This window comes from Trachurus japonicus, chromosome 18, assembly GCF_045865225.1.
Source record: "Trachurus japonicus isolate A0001 chromosome 18, Traja_1.0".
Lineage (NCBI taxonomy): Eukaryota > Metazoa > Chordata > Actinopteri > Carangiformes > Carangidae > Trachurus > Trachurus japonicus.
Genome location: NC_140924.1, coordinates 17834962 through 17855014, shown reverse-complemented (window position 1 = coordinate 17855014; position 20053 = coordinate 17834962). Strand labels below are relative to the sequence as shown.

The following is a 20053-nucleotide window of genomic DNA, read 5'->3' as shown; positions in this document are numbered from 1 at the left end:
TAGCTACAAACAATATATAATAATTCTGCAACAAAGCCTGTATGTATACTTATTTATGTTAAAACTAATTAATATGGTAAATAAATGTAAATTATAGGTATTGATTACATTTAATATGACAATACACTTTGAAATTTTATACATTTTATAAGAAGATAATTGTTTTAACAATGTATAAGAGCCACTGCACATTAAAAAACAAGCAAACAAAAAAAGCTGTAAGAGATGGGGGAATACCCCCCATCTCTTACAGCTTTTTTTGTTGTACCGTTATTTTTCAAGTTACCTGTTGCATTGGAGTCATTTTCTGTGTCTAATTTTGTTATACTTATTTTGTGTTTTGTCTACATTGATGCAGGCTGTGTAGCTGTAATAGCTGTACATGAAGGAGCACAGTGGTTAATGTTGGTAACCAGAAAGGGATCAGTATGGATGGTGGTGGCTTGGGAAGGGTTTGTTTATTGGGGTAGGTGGGTTACTGTTACTATAATTGTATTGTTGAAATAATGAAAATAAAAATGTTAATCACAAAAAATAGTTACCTGTTGCAAAAAAACTTTTCTCTAACATAATAAAGTCACTAATTTTACGGGATAAACTCACAAATGTGCGAGAATAAAAACCTCACAGGCCCCAGAACGATCTGGTGAGTCTGTTCAAAACTAAAAAGTATTTTTCTTATTGCTAAATCCAACTGAAAAGCATCAAATAGGATCTTCCACTGCAGAACAAATTGCCTTTCTTGATAGAAAGACGAAAAAACAGCTTGTTTTCTTTTACCTACAGCAATGGCCCTAAAACACCATCCTATAATTTATGATCTGCACTGCTTGAATGGTTTTAGGACTGGACCTCACTGTGTATGACATCATAAATAAAGGGTAGCACAGCGCTGTCTCACACCGTAGATCACAGGGCGTATTAGGGACGGATCAGAGGTCTTTATTTACTCCTGTGTCTCTGTGTGGACAAAGTGATTTATGACTCATGAGTCAAACACACCTGGCCGTGGATGGGATCGTCGCTGCCCTCCTGCTCCGACGAGTAGCTCTCCTCCTCTTCCTCCGAGTAGTTGTCAATGTCAGGGGAGCGATCTGCGCGGACGGGAGCATAAGACGGATCGTGTCACGGGGACAAGTTGACAGAAGCTCAGACACAGACAGACGGAGAGAAAGAAAGAGAGAGAGAGAGGGACGGATGTGGTGGAAAGGTGACGTCGTGCTCACCAGACATTTTGGCTTTGGGCCCCTCGTGGTCGATGGGCTGACTGGACAGAGAGTAAACTCTGACCTCGGCGACGGGCACCGAGGCGTCTTTCAGCTGGCTGTGCAGCCCCAGGACCTGGGCGCCTTCGCTGGGATGCTGCATCACCTGGAAGACGGAGGAAGAAAGAAAGAAAGAAGGAAAGAAGGAAAGAAAGAAAGAAAGAAAGAAAGAAAGAAAGAAAGAAAGAAAGAAGGAAAGAAAGAAAGAAAGAAAGAAAGAAAGAAAGAAAGAAAGAAAGAAAGAAAGGAAGGAAGAAAGAAAGAAAGAAAAAACACAGACAGGACTGAGTTAGACTCACATCGATCAGCCATGACGTTAAAAAGCTGACTTTTTATTGTTATTGTTGTGTCTTCTTCTCACAGCCTCAGGCCTGCTCTCTTCAACATGTTAACACAGCCACCTGGGGGCTGCACACAGGCAAATATTATCATGTTTTTGCCCAAAATGTAATTTGCAACATAATTTGCTTTCGTTTCATTGAGTCAGGATGAAAAATATCTCACAGCAGCCTGTGCAGCGCCGCTTTTAAAACCAGGAAAATACAATTATTTACCTTTATTATCATGACAGCATCCTAGATATGAACTAGTCCCATAATCTAATTACTAATTACCTCCCTCTACTCGCATTGAAAATGATCTATTGAGGATGTAGAGCCATTCAGTTACTTAAACTAATAATAATAATGATAAGAATAGGCTAAATGTTATTCATAGAGCACCATGCATGACATAAACTGCGGCCTCAAGTGCTTTACAATAAGATACAACAGAGAAATCGATCAGAAATAAAATGTAAGTGAAAGACAGTAAGCAATATTCAATAAAAGCAACGATAAAACCAATAAAATAATGAAATTATGAGCCGTGGGATGAAGTCAGGAGAAATAAAATCTGTGTTGCAGTGATATAAGACAGAGAGACAAACAAAGACATTGATCGACCCTGAAGGGAAAGGCACTGTCTGACTGTTGCAATAGTTCTCAGTTGTTGGTCTGATTACAAATCAAAGTGAACATCCATAAATGACTGTTTTTTGGGTTTTTTTGGGGGGATGAGATGCTTCGGTTTAATCATAGTCCTCCTCTCTGTTCAGCAGGGATAAACAGTGGGCAACAGATGATTAAAATAGCACTGGAGGAAGAGGAGACAGAGGAAGAGAGTCAGACTGGAGGGACGGCAGACTGAGACAGGTTAGACGACGGCAGCACGGGAGGAAACGAGGACAGACGAGGAGCAGATGTCAAGGAGAGGACGGCGATGGAACGAGGAAGCAGCAAAAAAAAAGAAAAGAAAAAAAGGATGAGGAAGGGGGAAGATAAACAAAAATAGCAGTCGGGGATTAACACAATCAAAGACTGTCACCGACGACGACGACGGATGAAACGAGAACATGTGAGGCAGCAACAAAACAACATCGTTCTGCAGCAGCAAACAGCAGCATCACGTCTACACCCAGTGTGTGTGTCTGTGTGTCTCTATCTGTGTGTGTGTGTGTGTGTGTGTGTGTCTGTCTGTGTGTGTCTATGTGTGTGTTTGTGTATCTAAATGAGTGACACCCAGCCTCTCTCTGCAGTCTGGTCACACTCACTGAGTTAATGAAGTCTGAGCAGCTTATTATGGGGTACAGCCTCACTCAGCCACACATTAAGGAGAGACAATGGTGCCGTCCATCCTTCCATCCATCCATCCATCCATCCATCCATCCATCCATCCATCCATCCATCCATCCATCCATCCATCCATCCATCAGATGAACCTGCTGCACCATGATTCGAGTCTGAAAAACCTCCTGCAGTTGCTAATTTTTAAACATTTTTCCAGTCAGAAAGACAATTATGCAAATCTGACAAGGCAAACATCACCGAGATAGAGTGTGCATATTCATGAGAAAGTGCTGTTTGACTTTTTTGTCGCCAATTTCTCCTCTGGAAGAGACGGATTCACTCCAGGTTCACGTTCCTCAGACCCCTGCCTGCCACAGCTTTTTTTAAAAATTCATTCTCGCGACCGCCGCCTTGACTAATTCGACGCATAATGTCGAACAGCGTGCGGCGAATTCCCTCTTAAAATATACTTTCATCACACAGATAATTACAGTTTCTTTTCTTAAAGTGGGACTATTTTCTCTCCTTTTTCCATTACTGCTCAGCAGCAGCAGGAACTTATGCAAATCTGGTTAAAAAAATGAAATAAAAAAAATACCATGACGCTGCATTACTGAGTCACGTAAGGAGAAGAAGGTAAGAAAAGCAAACAGGCAGCTGAAGCCTCTCATCACTGAGGACTTATGGGTATTTAGTTATATAAACACTGGAGGGTTATTGTTTTAAAGTCTCACTAAAATTAGAAATGACTTTGTCTCTGTTTTATAAAAGCATTAAAGTTTTAATCTTTGAATTCTTCTTCTGGATCTAATATAATCTACACAGAGAAGCAGCAACTTCAAGTGACACACTAGTCATTTCTAAATGAAGAAAACTGTCTGTTCCAGATGAAAACAGATGTTCAACTCTGAGGTTTTTGCATCTACAGCCGCCAGCTCATTGAGGCTAATGTTCGCCAACTTTAGACAGATTTCAAAAGTTGCTGCTTGTTTTTATTTTATCAAATAAGAATGGAAATGAAGTAATTTGTTTTGTTTTTGTTTGTTTTGGACGGTTGGAGAGATAAAAACTAGGAGGAAGAGCGAAGACAGATGTTGAAGATAAAAACTGACGATGGGAAACGAAGAGGAAATTTTAATCTTGGAGGTTCGGCTGCAGGGTCGGTGTGAAAGAAAAACACAACGAGGCTTCTGTGTAACTCTAGATAGAAATGAACTGACTGAAAACCCCAGTGTTTTCCCTTTGTAGCTTGTTATTTTTATGACACACACACACATACACACACACACACTAGGCTTCAGGCAGAATATGCAAACTGTTTGATGTGCGGGGACTTTACCGCAGTTTGCATTTGTGTCCGACCGACCGACCGACCGAACGACCTGTCTGCAGAAACTCACCTCATGAATACAAATCTGACTGGATTTCACACACGTTTGAAAGGCAGCAGCCTGTTTTACATCAAAAAGCCTTTTTCAACACCACGACTGGTATTTTCATTCAGGGGTTGTACTATATAGACTTATTCTACTCACTGTCGTCCTGGAAACCAAACCTGCTTCTTGATTAACTCCGTGTTTCTGTTCATGTCCCTCTCTGTTTATGAAGTTCAGCTCATTCGAGGTGTTTTATATTGAAAATAATTCTGACTTCATTCACGTACAGCGTTTATGAAATCAACCATATGCACAACCAACCAACACACACACACACACACAATATAAATCACAACCCTTTTAAAACAGCTTCTTATTGTGCGAGACGGGGAAATGCGAGAAGCTTCTGGCAGGAGAGGCTGAAATTTAATGGAAAGTTTTTTGATTTACGGTGGCGTTTATGGCGGCGGAGAAGAGGAGGAGGAGGAGGAGGAGGAGGAGGAGGACACGGCGGCCGGAGCAGAGATGAAACTCGGAGGAGTTTGATTTTTAAAGTGCGCTGGTTTGAAATTGGCTGAGACGACGAAGGTTCAGAGCTAAATACGTTTTCAAAAAGGCGTCGCTGTGAGTGTGATGGACGAGGAAATGTGGAGGGACAGATCTGCGTGAAAGAGGAGAAATTAAATCGTGATGACACTTAGTGGAATGGAGTTAAAATGCAGATTGGATGGAGACGGAGGAGGAGGAGGAGGAGGAGGAGGAGGAGGAGGAGGAGGAGGAGGAGAAGGATGGATGTCGGGCCAGTGACCGGTGGTTTGTCGGGTCAACAGCTCAGATCAGCGGGGACGTTGGTCCGGCTGCGGAGGACGAGGCTGCGCTGACTCGACAACTCACAGCTGACGTGACCTCAGATACTCAGCTTAACCTCCATCTGCTGCTGTGGAGGTGCTCGCTCACCAAACACACACACACAGACACACAAAAATCCTCCAGTGGTTGTAATGAGGAGCTTTTGTGTGAGTCCATTCGTCTGGACGATGCTTTTCAAGTCTCTTCTCTTGCTGTTTCATGCTGCCTTTTTTTATTTATTTATATATTTTTTTCCCAGGAGCAGATTAAACTGAGCCCGTTTTTTAAAATGCGTTTTATGTCCCTGCAAAATCCAAAAACTTTCATTTGCAGCTGCGGTTAAGAAGTCGTTCATTGGACTTTACGGTGAATTACATCCTCTTGAAACAAGGACACTGAGTCAAGTTTCTCATTTCAGCCTCTCACTTGTGAGAATTCGCTGATTTTCTTCGGCTTATGTAACAGCAACATGAATATCTATGAGTTTTAAACCGTTTAAACAGAAATCGTGACGGGTGCTTATCTGAGGCTTTAATAAACATAATAACCAATCAAGAAAAGAACTGACAAACTAATAAAAACAACAGAGTTACACTTCAATAAAGCCGAACCCTAGAGATTAAACGCTGTTTGTTTTTGAATCAGTATTGATCGTTTTCTATTTCTAATAATAAAAACAAATACAATCAAATTGCTGCATTTTTCATATATGGAAATAGATGCAGCAATAGATGAACTTCTTCAGGCCTTTGAGGATTTCTGATCAATATGAGTCACTGTTTTTGTTGGACGTAGAATAAAGTTACATTTGCATAACGCAGCACATCTGTGTCAATCATTAAACACTTGAAAAATCTCCCTGTTCCTTTAAGGTCTGTTTTGAACAACTAAGCAATGCAAGAATAATTTGTGATAAAGTATTTCAATTGATCGACAGTCTGACTAATGACACAAGAAATCTACTTGATATAAGTTCTAGTGTTATAATATACTATATTTTTTATTTTATTTTAGAAAAAACAGCTCTTCCTCTTGGATGAAGAAACTCACTTTATGTCTGCAGCTCTTTTTTGTTCCCATACAGAGGCTATAGTCCTCGCCACAGTGGCCCCGGTTCAATGCCACCAATGGCCCTTTGCTGCATGTCATTCTCTCTGTGTCTCTACAGCTATCCTACCAACTAAAGGCCTAAAAGACCAAAAATATATTTAAAAAAACAAAAACATGATGAGTTTTGTTCAGATTTGCAGAAAACTGACTGAACTGATTTAATACCAGTTGAGACTTTCCCCTCAAACCTCCGTGTCGTGTTTTGGGTGCGTTACCTCGGCCATGTTGATGAGGCCCAGCGCCAGCGTCTTGTAGCCCAGGATGGTTCGGTTCTTGTATCTCTTCCTCCGCTGCAGCATGATCTGAAGCTTGTTGGCGTCCCTCTTCAGGAAGTGTGGATACTGCAGGTGCAAACAAACACAAACGCACATTAGAAAACACACACACACATAAGTACAGTCGCTCACACAGGTGGGTGTGTGTGCGATATGAGACATATATACGTTTCCCAGGTCACAATAATTGGGTCATTCCAACTGTCTGGTTGCGTAACGACGCTCACACCCGCTGACCCGTCTCTGGCGTCCTGAAGAGTCGAACCACTTAGTCTCATCCGAACTGTGACATAAGCCGTTCATTAAGGATCTCACCGGCCGCGCTATAAATGGAACAAAAAAAAACCCAACTCCTGTACCTCCACTGTTCAAAGACATGAAATCATTCTGCTGCTCGGTTTTAATAGGCCTCCTCTCTGCAGTGCTGCCGCTGTCGAAACTTTAATGTATAATATATAACGTCTGGCTCAGTGCACCGGTGAAATCCAGAGAGAGAAACTCCCTGACCTTTTGGAAACATGGAAATTGGAAACGATGATTTAGAGCAGAGAAAACTCCACCGGGGATTATATTCACTGAGCTCAGGCTGAACGCACAGAGAGAGAGAGAGACAGAGAGACGCAGGGGTTTGTTGGAAATTTAGTGCATATTTGACAAAGACAAAACATTTCACGGTGTTTGAAACAGAAGAAAATCTGTAAATTCCAATTTTGTTTTGACACTGTGACAGCTACGGAGGCTTTGCATTAAATAATAACGGCATAAAAACAGTATCAAAGAATGTTTTGAATATACAGCTATACAAAATCTAAGGAAACTTTCTTATGAAAACAGATATTTTTTATTATTTTGTGATAAACTGCATTCTTTTTATGAAAATGCTAATTAACCATGAAAAGTTATGACTGATTCTTTGGCTGATTGTGGCACCATGAGGTTGGCAATTGTGTTTTTGTACCCTGAATTGAGACTTTAAGGTCTGTGATATCTCTCTTTGGCTTTTAATCCAGTCTCATGAGAACTTCCCATCCCATCATTCCCACTCACTTGTTGTTTTTAACGTCTCTTTGTGTCTTTGTTTGAATTCATCTTGTATGTAAAGCACTTTGGTCAACACCTATTGTTTTTAAATTCGCTCTAGAAATAAAATTGACTTGACTTGATACATAGGTACAGTATAGGTCTTTGTCCTTTCATGTTTTATGTTCATGGTTTGTTTGTCCGTTTCTTAAATGAGCTACCCAAGGACAAAAAGAATTTCGGCCTGCTGCCAATAAAGTGGTATCGCATTGCATTACATTGCATTGCATTGCATTGCATCGTATCGCATCGCATTACATTGCATCGCATCACATCACATCGCATCGTATCGCATTGCATTGCATCGTATCGCATATTATCGCATCTTATCGCATTGTATCGCATTGCATCGCATTGCATCACATTGCATCACATCGCATTGCATCACATCGCATTGCAACGTATCGCATTGCATCGCATCATATCGTATTGTATGTTGTGCTGCCACTTGTTTTGCAGATTTAATTTGGAAAATAAAAGAAAAAAGTTTGTTTTTGTAAATACTAGTTGTTGTTGTGTCTCTATTTGTTCAGAAAATCATCAATTATCAATGTGAGGATGGACTGGGGTGAGGCAGTTTTTGGGTGGGTGAGTTGGTAGGTGGGTGGACGGGGTTCATCTGCTCTTTTGCAAACAGAACTTCTTTTTTTTTTTTTACCTCTAAATATTTGATTGCCCATGTGTTCACAGAGAATAACTCCACCTGTGATCAGAGCAGTGCGTCACATACGGTCGCCCCTGTGATCTTCCACAAAAAAAAAAAAAGCAGGTACACGACGACACCTGCCCCCGGATCATTTTCTAAATATTTCAGTTCCAGATCAAAACTTCATTTATGTTTTTTTTTTTTCTTTAAAGTTAAAAATGAGTTGACATGTTGGGGGAACTGATACATCAAAGACATCAAAAGGTGTTATATTTGTCCGTTTCTGTTTGATCTACACAAACAGTTCAGAAGCAAAAAAGTTTGCGTTTGTTCTCTGACTGACGGACGTCTGCGTGACCTCTGTGACCTCGTCTGTACCTGCAGGGAGAAGGTGAGCTGCAGGTCGGTCTCCGTCAGTCCCGCCGAGGACAGCAGGATCTCGTTGGAGCGCAGGATTCGCTTGGAGCCCTGAGGAGGAGGAGGAGGAGGGGGAGAGAGGGAGGGAGGGAGACAAAAGACAAAAGACAGAGCGTTGTGAGAAACTCATCAACCACACGCAGAGAGGAGAGCACTGGAACAAAGGAGGATGAAAGAGAAGATGAAACTGACTGACAGGAGCAGCAGAGAGGGAAAACTGTACTCTCTCTACCGTCTGAACTATACACACAGAGACAGAGGATTTACTGGTTTAGAGACCACGAAGAAAACAAGATGATATTAAATTGATAACATTTCAAATGGTATATTAAATGTAATTAATAACAACTATAAAGTGGTTGTGGGTTTACATCAATTTTATGGCTGTAGGTTGGCAAGAATCTGGTTATACGACACACATCCTGAAGGGGGGGGTGACTATATACAATAATATACTGCAATATATTGATTTACTGTAAGTGAAGCTATAAATTGCATTTTTCAGAAAAACTCTAATAACAAGCACAAGAAAAAACTGTTTATTTTTGTGCATTCAGACTCAGATTTATTTCCTAGCTCCTATAATATCCTCCATCATAGTAGCTATGGCTTTATGTGCAGTCTGCAAGAAAACGTTTACACACAATTGGACAAAATCAAATTAATCACCTTAAATAACCTGCTCTATCTGTATCTGTACATAAATGAACAACATTGCAACGCTGCAGATTCTGAAACAAGTATACAGAATGTAACTTAGAGAAGCTGGAAACATCTGACTCTAACAGTGTTTTGTCTGTAAAAGGCAGAAAAAGGGAAGTGTGTCCAGATCCAATAACCTGACTCAACAAAACAATGAACAGCACAACAGAAATAGAAAAAAGAGGAAAGAGAAAAAAAAGTGCAGTGTCTGTGCTTCATTCAGCAGCGTTTCAACATCTATCTGTTTGGCTCCTTCAGGGAAAAATGAATTCAAGACTCAAAGTCCTAAAATACAAAAAAAACTAAAGGGTCTGAATTAAATGATTGAAAATGTCACAAATAGATCTTTTATTTATAAATTTGATTATTGATATTGATTGATAATTATATCATATATCAATTATATATGTCAACATTGTTGCTGTGATGAGGCCTCTTATCATTTTTAGATTTAGATGTGTAAAATGTCATGCATAAAGCTACTTTAGTTTGAATCCACATTTCAAAGCTTCATTTCACAATACACTTAAATATATTTCCATGTGCTGCTTTAAGAAACAACTGGATTTAAAGATGAAAACACATCAGTTCAGGTTTGTTTTTGTGTGTTTTGTTGTGAGCGGATGGAGCCGTCTCGTACGTACCTGCAGTTTGACGGCGATCACCACGGAGGTGAGGTCTTTATCCAGCTCCTTCAGCATGATCAGCTTCTTCAGAGTCAGATTGAACAGCCTGGAGAGAAAAAGAAACACACAATTAGACTGAATATTCATCAGCCGAGCGTCAAGGTGCTCGTACACGTCCACTTATTCCCTCTAAAAGCCAAACTGGACACTTAAACTGTAAAACTGACCAGAGCTGAATTTATTCACATTCATCAAATCAACACCAGGTCAGACTTCTCTGCTTCTTATGTAACTCCCTGTGATAAACATTCGTTCTGCCTGGAGGAGGAAACATGGATGAGACGCTGTTGACGCTGGAAACAATTTCTTGTTAAATCTCTTTTGCTTATTTCTGACTCATGAAGCTTAAAAACGGAGCTCAGCTGGAGACTTTACTGTTAATGACTTTATCTAAATTAAAATCAGAAACTGCAGCAACAACACTGAAAACGCAGTAAAACCATTTGTTTGAATAAACAACAAGACAGCAAACTGGAATTCATATTAGTATAGATTTTCATCCTCTATATTTATGAGACCAAATTTGACTCCAACACTGAGACTGATGTTCGGGAAAAAATGTAAAATACAAGAGAGCACTTTGGGCAAATAGAGAAAAGTAAAATTATTGTGAATATAGAAACATGAAATACAAAAACAAGATATCTTTTTATACTAAAAGTACTATTAATTTTAATTAAACTGTACATATGTAGGTAAAATATTAGAGCACATCCTGGACTAAATGCACATGTGATGTTGCAGCTTGTAACCCTGTGATCTGTCGTCTGCTTCCTGCTCCATCTCCACTTTCTCTGAAAAATTTAGAGCAGCTTTGTGTTTTGTCGGATGACAAGCTGTTAGAAAAAGAAAAAAAAAGATTCAATCCAGCCCACGACATTACTGAAAATGGTTTGCTATTTTGGTAAAAGTGTCCTTTTCCCCAACACTTACGTCAGAGCGAAAACACACACAAACAGATTCATGCTGGATTTCTTCCATTTGACAGTCATTGAAGAAACAGGAGCTTGTGCAAATACAAGTTAGTGTCTGAGCCACAAGTCTCACAAGGCACACACACACGCACACACACACATGGAAAAACACTTAAACTGTTCAAAAACACAGGGGCCACGCATGAGCAGAAGCACTTAAAGAAGTGGGATTGATCCAGAGAAAAGACACACACCCTGCACCCAAACAGCAGGAGGGTCAGTCTGTTCAATAATTCATCTCCAGGGCTTCAGAGACACAAAGTAAAACCACCAAAATAGACCTGAGCCGGGGCCGATGGTGGTGGTGGGGGGTTGAGAAGAGATATGGGTGAAAACAAAGAGAGAGAGAGAAAAAATAAAAGTAGACATTATGTCAAAGAATTATAGACAGGAAAAAGGCAGAGTCAGGCAGACTGACAAAGAGCCAGAGAGACAAAGGAGACGAGAGGGGAAAGACAGAGGAAAATGACAGATAAGAGGAAAAAAGATGTGGAGATAGAGATGAATCCAGAGGAGGAAACGACGAGCAGTCAGACAAAGAGGAGAGAAAAGAGCAAAGGAAGAGAGACAGACAGAGAGAACAGAGATCTGAGCCCGACACAAAGAGGTGAACTGTCTGACAATAGAAATATAGAGAAAAAACTAAAAAAAGAGTGGATTTTTATTTCCAAGACAAACAGAATAATGTGTATAGTGATAAGAAATGTCTTAATAAGTGAAAACACCAATTTCTGCTGGTTGTAGCTTCTAAAATGTGACGATTCGTGTCTGTTTTCACAGAAAATATCAATCAATACAACCACTGATGGAGAACATCAACAATGCTGCCAAGAGCAGGACGGAGGAGGTCGTGCGGTGACGTGTGGACAGAAACACTCGAGCTCCTCCTGATACGACCTCTAATGACGACTGGAAAGATTAAAGGCAGCAGCACGAGTGGAGAGAAAAATTGCAGCTCCTGATCCAAACACACCTCTTTCTCTCTTTCTCTCTCTCTCTCTCTCCCTGTCATCTCCACCTGGGCCGGCCTCCAAGTCCACCCCACACCTCACTTAGCGGACTACCTTTCATCTTTCTTTTCGGCGCTCGCGTCCCAACGCCGAAAATTGGACGAGTGGCATCGACTGCTGCTGATGCAACCGCTGAAAACACCCAACGACAAACGCCTTTAAGGGCTCTTCTTCCTCCTCGAGGCCCGTGGCTTTCCAGCCGGGGATCAAAGTGCCCAGGAGAGGTTAAAACCTATGAATAAGAAGAAATCAATTTCTCTTTCCCCCCGGCCGGAGGAAAGAGCGGCTAAGTGCAGCTTCTGCTTACACCTGCTGGATCCGAGTGCGATGATTCACAGCAGAGAGGGAGGGCCAGGTGCCAGGGGTCGATCTGGGACGGGGCTGAAGCACCTGAGGTACAGTAAGGCATTAGGCAGGAGGGAGAGGCCCATACTCAGAGTGAGAGACATCAGCAGCAGCAGACGTCGTCTCTTTCTGTGTCCCAGTTCAAGGACCGCATCCTTTACTGCGTCACAAACCAGGCTGTCCCATTTCGAAGTCGAAGGCTCCTACAGATGCAGCTTTCTCTGACCAGGTAACAGTAGATCCAAAAGGATGGATCCCTCGTGGTCCCAAACTACCCCAGGATTCGTTGCATCAGTAATGAAGGCAAACAAGCCCAACAGAGAAACACTTGTCTCATCCATTCATTCATTCAACCTTTATTTTAAACTAAAGAATGGATCGAGGTAGGGTTAGGCCTCGTTTACAATGTAGCTGAGCAAAGGTCCTACCACTTATGTTGAGAACAGGCAACAAAACACAATAAAACCAATAAAGTGCCAAAGAATAGAACAACAATAAAATCCACAAATCATACGTAATAAAACACCTTAATAATAATTGAAATATTAAAGCAAGGATGTAAAGATCAGCCAAAGCAGGAAGATCTGGAGATACAAGGTACATCTTTTGAATCTAAGTACTAAGTTTCTGCTGAAACAAAGGCCATAAAACTTAAAGTTTCTGACAGAAAAATCTAAATTTTGTCATGGTTATTATGGCCGCATTGTGATACAACAGCACCAGTAGGTACAGCTGGTGATGCACAGTGTGAATCCTCTGTAGACCAGACTGTGACAGACCTTTGTGGCCTACAACGGCCACAAATGGCCAAACCTTTGTGCCTAAACCAGCTTATTGTTTACATGTAGTGGGTTTCATGGTTTATATTAAACTGTGAACAAAGGTTTCAGTTTCCAGAAACAGTCTGTGTGATGTCAGTCCCATCATGACATCATCTGGCCGTAACAGCTCGGCAGCGTTTCCCCTCAAAGGGAGTGATGTGATCGATTGACGAGTTGACGAGACATTAACCGTTTACGACCCCTCTGGGACCTTCGCGAGGCTGCCGAGGGGCGGTGGCTTGTCGGAGGGTCCTGAAATCAAGACTCAGTGCTCTCTGCAGGTCTGAATCCAAGCAGAACCAGAACCAGAGCCGCGGTGGCGCTAGAAATCAAACCAGAAACTCTTGAAGTGCCGCAGCAGTCGGTTGAACCGCACCAGAACCGTACCAGTCCGTTCAACAACTGTTGGTCATTGTGATGCAACGGACGAACCAATTCAAAGTTTCCCTGGAGATAAACTTACAGTAAATAACCAAACAGTACTTCATTGTTGCTCAGTGAATGGACGCTGCAGATACCGGTGGGATTTTCTACAAAGGTTGAAACAGAAGCCGTCCATTAGAGCATCGAGCAGAAACGCAGTTTTATTCTCGACTGCTATCGGGTTAAGGATCGCACATCTCTTTATGAAGGAAACAGCACAAAGGAAAAACAGTCTTTTACTCAACCAATGTGAGTCAAATGCTTCAGAAACATCACTCCAGCACTCGAACGCCTCACAAGAGGAGCGGGGGGTTCACATGGTAAAGGTCAAAACAGTCCAATCCGGTTCTCACTCCTTCCTCGACAGCCCCTCAACCGTCACAGTGAGTTATTATCAATCTGAACAAAAAAAAAGGACGGAAACGAGCCGAGGAGGATTCAAAAAAGAGAAAAGAAAGAATCCCAGCAGAGGACAGTGACTGGGAGGATTTCCTTGTACAGTAAAAGAATGGAAACGGGAACACGGCGCACCAATAATTACAAACCTGCTTCTGCACGGCAACAGCTGGGATGTAATCACAGGCTGCAGAACACAATGGAAAGAACAACAACCCGATTTGTCTTTTAGAGTCCAGCTAAACCAGGATTTGGATTAATTCCCACTAGGACACACTGTAGCCCGTATTGGGCTCAAATATGATATAAGCATTTCAAGGTCCAAGAAATAATACTGATTTAATGTCTTTATTTATTCATCTGGTGGATGTCAATCATTTCTGCAGCTCTGTTATAATTAACAGTCGCGGAAAAGAAGATTAAAATAACAGAGACGATCCGTCACATGTTGTATTGTTTGAGTTTCATTGTTCTTTTCTTTCCCTCATCTCTTTGTCTCTTCATTGTTCAGCCTTAATTATCAATTCATCTGCAGACTGTTGTCTTATCTGGTCGATGAAGAACACTTCAGCATCCAAAGGTATTCTATTGTTCATCATCACATTAGACAAGAGAAAACCAACAAAACCTCACAACTACATCTTTGGACAATCTACAAATCAATTAATTGATTGTTTAAAACGACTTTAGGGGAATATATTTTGTAAAAAAGACCTAAACCAACAATGTGTTAGTCAGTCTCTCATTGGTTTCTGACATCCTGATCCTGTTTGTGTCCATTTATTCTATTCTAAATCTTTACAAATATGCAAAATATATAAAATTATGTCCTTTATAAAGGTTCAGGAATTTCCTTTTTTCCTCTTTTCAGTCCACCAGAGCTCAAACAGCAGCAAAGGTTATTTTGGTGATCTAATGAGTATTTAGTCAACAAGAAGACAGTGACTGAGGACCAAAATAGTACAGAGTCAGAATAAACTATACCCATGATCCCCTTGATGAGGGAACAGTGGCTTATTGTCACACATAACAACAATAAAGGAAATAAACTTTATGAGTTCATAATAATCCAAGCAATATAATCAGTATAACCGTTGCATTGTTGCTTGAGGTCTTTTCATTGCATGTGACATGACAATAGTGGGAAGTTAAAGCAGCCACTGGTTTTCGCGGTGAGTCATTCATTTTAGGTCGTAACCACTCAAAACTGAACTAAACTGGCATTTAAACCCTTTTTTTTCCTGTGGTTGACGAAAACTTCCTAACAGTAACAGTAACAGTCGCCTGACGCAGCCGCTGTAGCTCCGCCCGTCTGGCAGCTCCAGGGAAATTAAAACAAACTATAAAAAGTACAAACGGAAGAGGATCGCTCACCTTTCCACATCCATCCAGCAAGTTCAAACCTGTGTGAGGTAACTGTACAAACCCCCCACAGCTTCACTTGTAAAACGTGTGCTGACGCATATATTACCTACAGCTCACAGGTTTCACTTCTTTTAATTTGTTGTCAGGAATATAACAAACTCTACTTCCAGAGAAGACGCACAGGAGTGAACAGTATAGAGAACAGTACAGTGGAGGAGTGGGTGTGTTTGAGCAACATGTGTTCACCACCTGATGTACCGGAATAATCAATAATGTAACTGGAAAATAATAAATCTGCTGGAAAACAATGAATCTTTTATAGCCGTTTATATATTTAAGACATTTATCAAGGGAAATAAGCTATTATTATTATTATAACCTTTATTTAAACTTGGAAATATATTGAGGTCGGAGCAACCTCATTTACAATATAGCCGAGACAGAACACAAAACATCTGAGGACAAGACGAAACTCAAAACTTTGAAACATACATAAGCATATCTGAAATACCAAAAAGTAAAAGTGACAAAGATAAATTGGAAACAGAGCAAGTTAATATTTGCCCTTTAAAGGTCATTTTATATGTATTTTTTCAAATTTGTTTCACATCCTGTAAATTGAAAGACGTCTCTTCCTGCAGCTACAGGCTGTTTTCTTTCTGTGCCTGTTGCAAAGCTCTCGGAAAGTTTATGTGAATTTTCCACATTTTGCAATTTAACTGTTTTAATGGATCTGATGCAACGACGGCCGACGGTGTTCACACGTAGGATCTTCACTCATGGCCTTGCTTCAATGTTACGTAATAAAAAGACGAAGAGCGAGACGAGAGCTCATGTTGAGAAAGCCTCCTGTCCGTAGGGTGTGTGTGTGTGTGTGTGTGTGTGTGTTTTACTGTGTGTGTGAGACAAAGTGTGTGTTCTCAGTGGGTCAGTTTGGCAGAGAGAAAAAAGGGAGAAATTTAAGGGATCATTTAGTTCGTGCCAATTTTGATAAAAATGTTCGATCCAGTCGACTCACCCAGACACTCCTCCAACCGCTTCCTAATGGCAATTATCGCTGCGGTAACTGCGCACAGTGTAACAACACTTACAAGACCAATCAGTTTTCCCATCCCCACACGGGCAAAACATTTTCAATCAATAGTGTTATCACGTGTGCGTCCACCCACGTGATATATATGATACGATGTCCGTGTGGTCTGGCTTATGTTGGGAAAACCACAAGAAAACTCAAACAAAGAATAAGTGAACATAAAAGCAGTATCCGCAGAAACGACCCGAACTATCCCATAGCCATACACTTCAATAATTCTCATCATGACATCTCCTCCTTACGGTTCTGTGGCATTGAGCAGGTCACCTTACCACCCAGGGGAGGTGATCATGACAAATTATTAAAACAGAGAGAAGTGTTCTGGATCGACACCCTCCAAACACTGGCACCTAAGGGACTTAATGATGAAATGTTGTTTACCTGTTTCCTTTGATCCCTTAGTGATGAAATGTTGTTCACCTGTTTTTTGTGATTTTCATGCTGACATTGCTATTGTTAACATCTTTTTATGTCTATTGGTGGGGTTTTGTCCAGCTATAGAAGATGCAGCCACGTATGTTTATGTCCACATCACCAGACTATGAACCTATATGACCTCTGGTCTTGTGCTCATTTACATATGTAGGTAGACCCTGCATGATTTGTTTAGACTTTTTCAGATTTCTATTGTATCCTTGCACATTTTTTATTGCAAGTCCCTCTGTCTTCTATTTTACTATTGTATCTGTCGTATTTATTGTTTCTGACTGTGATTATTTGCTATTACCTTCCATTAGGACCTAATGTATCCAGTCACGGCAGTCTAATATTTATTGTATATTCATTGTTCTTTACCTACTACATTGATGCTGTTCCTATTGTCTATATGTTGATATTTAATATTTGAATTCCTCACATCCAGACGTGTGGGAAAGTGATTGGTTTGTGTCACACAGCCACTCCTATTTAAGATGGCTTCCTGTGGTGGCGCAAACATTTGCTTGAAAAAGGTCTAGTACCGAAACGTTGCATAATAAAATTCTGCAAGTTGGCCATGTGTGCGGGAACTCCTCTTTTTCTTATTTGGACTTGATTGTCGCCCTCCGACGCACCTGCCTGAGAAGTGGATGTGCGAAGATTTTTGCTTTTTCTGGACATCCTGTAAATTAAAAGACGTCTCTTCCTGCAGCTACAGCCTGTTTTCTTTCTGTGCCTGTTGCAAAGCTCTCGGAAAGTTTATGTGAATTTTCCACATTTTGCAATTTAACTGTTTTAATGGATCTGATGCAACGACGGCCGACGGTGTTCACACGTAGGATCTTCACTCATGGCCTTGCTTCAATGTTACGTAATAAAAAGACGAAGAGCGAGACGAGAGCTCATGTTGAGAAAGCCTCCTGTCCGTAGGGTGTGTGTGTGTGTGTGTGTGTGTGTGTTTTACTGTGTGTGTGAGACAAAGTGTGTGTTCTCAGTGGGTCAGTTTGGCAGAGACGGTCCCTGTGTTTCTGTGGGACGCGCCGGAGGAGGAAGACCTTAACGTCTGAGTCACCGCCGTCACTGTCACTGAATTCCTGATCGCCGCTCGTGTTTTCCCAGAAGCCACTGCTGTTTATCTGTTTATTGGTTTAGGGAAGAAGGCGGCAGAGGAGGGGTTGGGGAGTTGGGTTAGGGTGGGGGGGATGAAAGGATGGAGCTGACGGAGGTAGAGAGCAGTTCGATAAATGTGTGTGGGAAGATTGACCTCTGACATTATGGAAAGGCCAGACAGAGAGAGGAAACACAGACGAGCGTAGGTCGCGTACACAAACACACACACAAAGGAAAACAAACACACAATTATAGGCCATGAAATATCAAAGGAAAAGTGAGCTGAAGCAAAATATGAAGAAAATTCTTCACTTTTCATCGAGTTAGAGCTCAATTTATAGATTTATCTGTCAGTCCTGGCAGTTTTTCCAATTTACTGATCAATCGCCAATCAATAAAATATCAAAAAGTGACACAGAGAGACTGTCACAAATCAAAAAACACTGCACACACACACCAGTGCTCCCCACATACAGACTTTATATTAACAACTGCCAAAGTATGTAAATGACCTTTAGCATGCACGATGAATTAATTGATCAGCAACAAAGATTTCAGTCTTTCATTCATTCAGAAATAATCATCTGCATTTCGCATTTTTAATCATCTTCCTCCCTCCGCTCCGTCACATCAACGGACCACTAATGATTTTACTTCTCCTACTGTGAGCGAGTCGTTATCTTGGGAGTTGGTTTGAGTCATTGACGAGAGCACGAAGTCATCCTGCAGCCTCTCGCGCTTCGGTATTAGTAATTTAGAAAATAGAAAATAAAGCAGTGAGTGAGTAAGACGCCAGTGGCAGAAAAAAGTGACGGTTTGTTAAGAAGTTAGCGCTCTTGGATTTGAAGCCGAGCAAAACAAACACAAAATATTAACACAAGGAGAAATTTGAAGAAAGATTCATTTACAGCTGTTGGCTCCATTGAATGTAACAGACCAGACTTAAGAAGCCAGAACTGGAAAGTGTTTGGCATTTTTACCCAGTGAATGATGAAATGAATGATTTTTTATAATGTATTAACTGTCTGATGTTTTCAAAGAGAGAGAGAGAGAGAGGAAAGACGGCCATGATGGAAATGAAGACGGATGAGAAACTGAAGCCTAAAGATGAACTTCAAAGTGTGTGAGTGTGTCTAAATGTGAGAGAAGTGTAACTGTGTGTGTGTGTGTGTGTGTGTGTGTGTGTGTGTGTGTGTGTGTGTAGATGCGGTATGTGTGGGTATGGGAGGGGCTGGTGGGTGTGAACGCCTGTGGCTTTAAGAGGAAGGTGCCTATGGTTCCCTTGACAACAGTCTGTCATGGGAGGTGTGACCTTGCTGTGTCACAGCAAAAAAAACAACACAATAGAGTCTCCACACCCCGTCCTCTCCTCTTTTTTAATCTTTACCCCCCCAACACCTCCTCACCTCCTCTGATCCCACATCACCTCTCCTTCCTTCCCTCCTTCCTTCCTCACTCTATCCATCATCTTTCTCCTCCTCTCCTCCTCCTGTCATCAGAGCTCCGTCTCCTCCCTCGTTTAAGGACAATTCCTGTCCTCCTCCCTCCGTTATGTAACGGTAAGTCAACTCTACAGCGCCCGCTCCACCCTTTCTCCTTCTCTTAAGTCACCCCCCTCCATCCCTCCTCCCCCAGGTAATTGTGATCAATGGCGTTGCCGAATCTGTCGTCGAGCCGGAGAGTGAGAGTCGTGCTCTCCTTCTTTATTAGCTTCTCCTCCTCTTCTCCTCCAAACTCATTATCATTCCATTACATGGATTAGTCTGACACGCGGCCAGGGCCGAAACCCTGATCGCTCTGGACACAACACACACACACACACGTACAAACACACACACACACACACACAGTGAGATCCAGTGTCTTAGAGATGATAGAAACAATAATCTGAATCAATAGGTCGTCATTACATTAGCTAGGTGAAGTCCAGACCAGTGTTTTTTTGTTTTTTTTTAATGTCATAATCTTAAATCTGCATCAATAAAAATATTGATATACTTATTATTAGGGTTGTCAAGGTGTAAGTGATAGTGATGTATTAATGCAAATATTTCTTATCGACACACAATTAAAATGTTCTGTTCAG

The 20053-nt window shown here is 41.2% G+C and overlaps 1 protein-coding gene across 2 annotated transcripts in view; it reads right to left on the bottom strand.

Moving 5' to 3' along the window:
• pacs1b (phosphofurin acidic cluster sorting protein 1b) overlaps window positions 1–20053 on the bottom strand; it is a 67666-nt gene that overhangs the window by 18878 nt on the left and 28735 nt on the right. For both annotated transcript variants that reach the window (XM_085806226.1, XM_085806227.1), the window contains exons 2-6: window positions 9972–10059; window positions 8593–8676; window positions 6423–6554; window positions 1227–1371; window positions 1003–1094 (exon numbers count right to left, since the gene is read on the bottom strand). In XM_085806226.1, the coding sequence (XP_085662352.1) occupies window positions 1003–1094; window positions 1227–1371; window positions 6423–6554; window positions 8593–8676; window positions 9972–10059 (541 nt within the window). The remainder of the gene's footprint in view (window positions 1–1002; window positions 1095–1226; window positions 1372–6422; window positions 6555–8592; window positions 8677–9971; window positions 10060–20053) is intronic.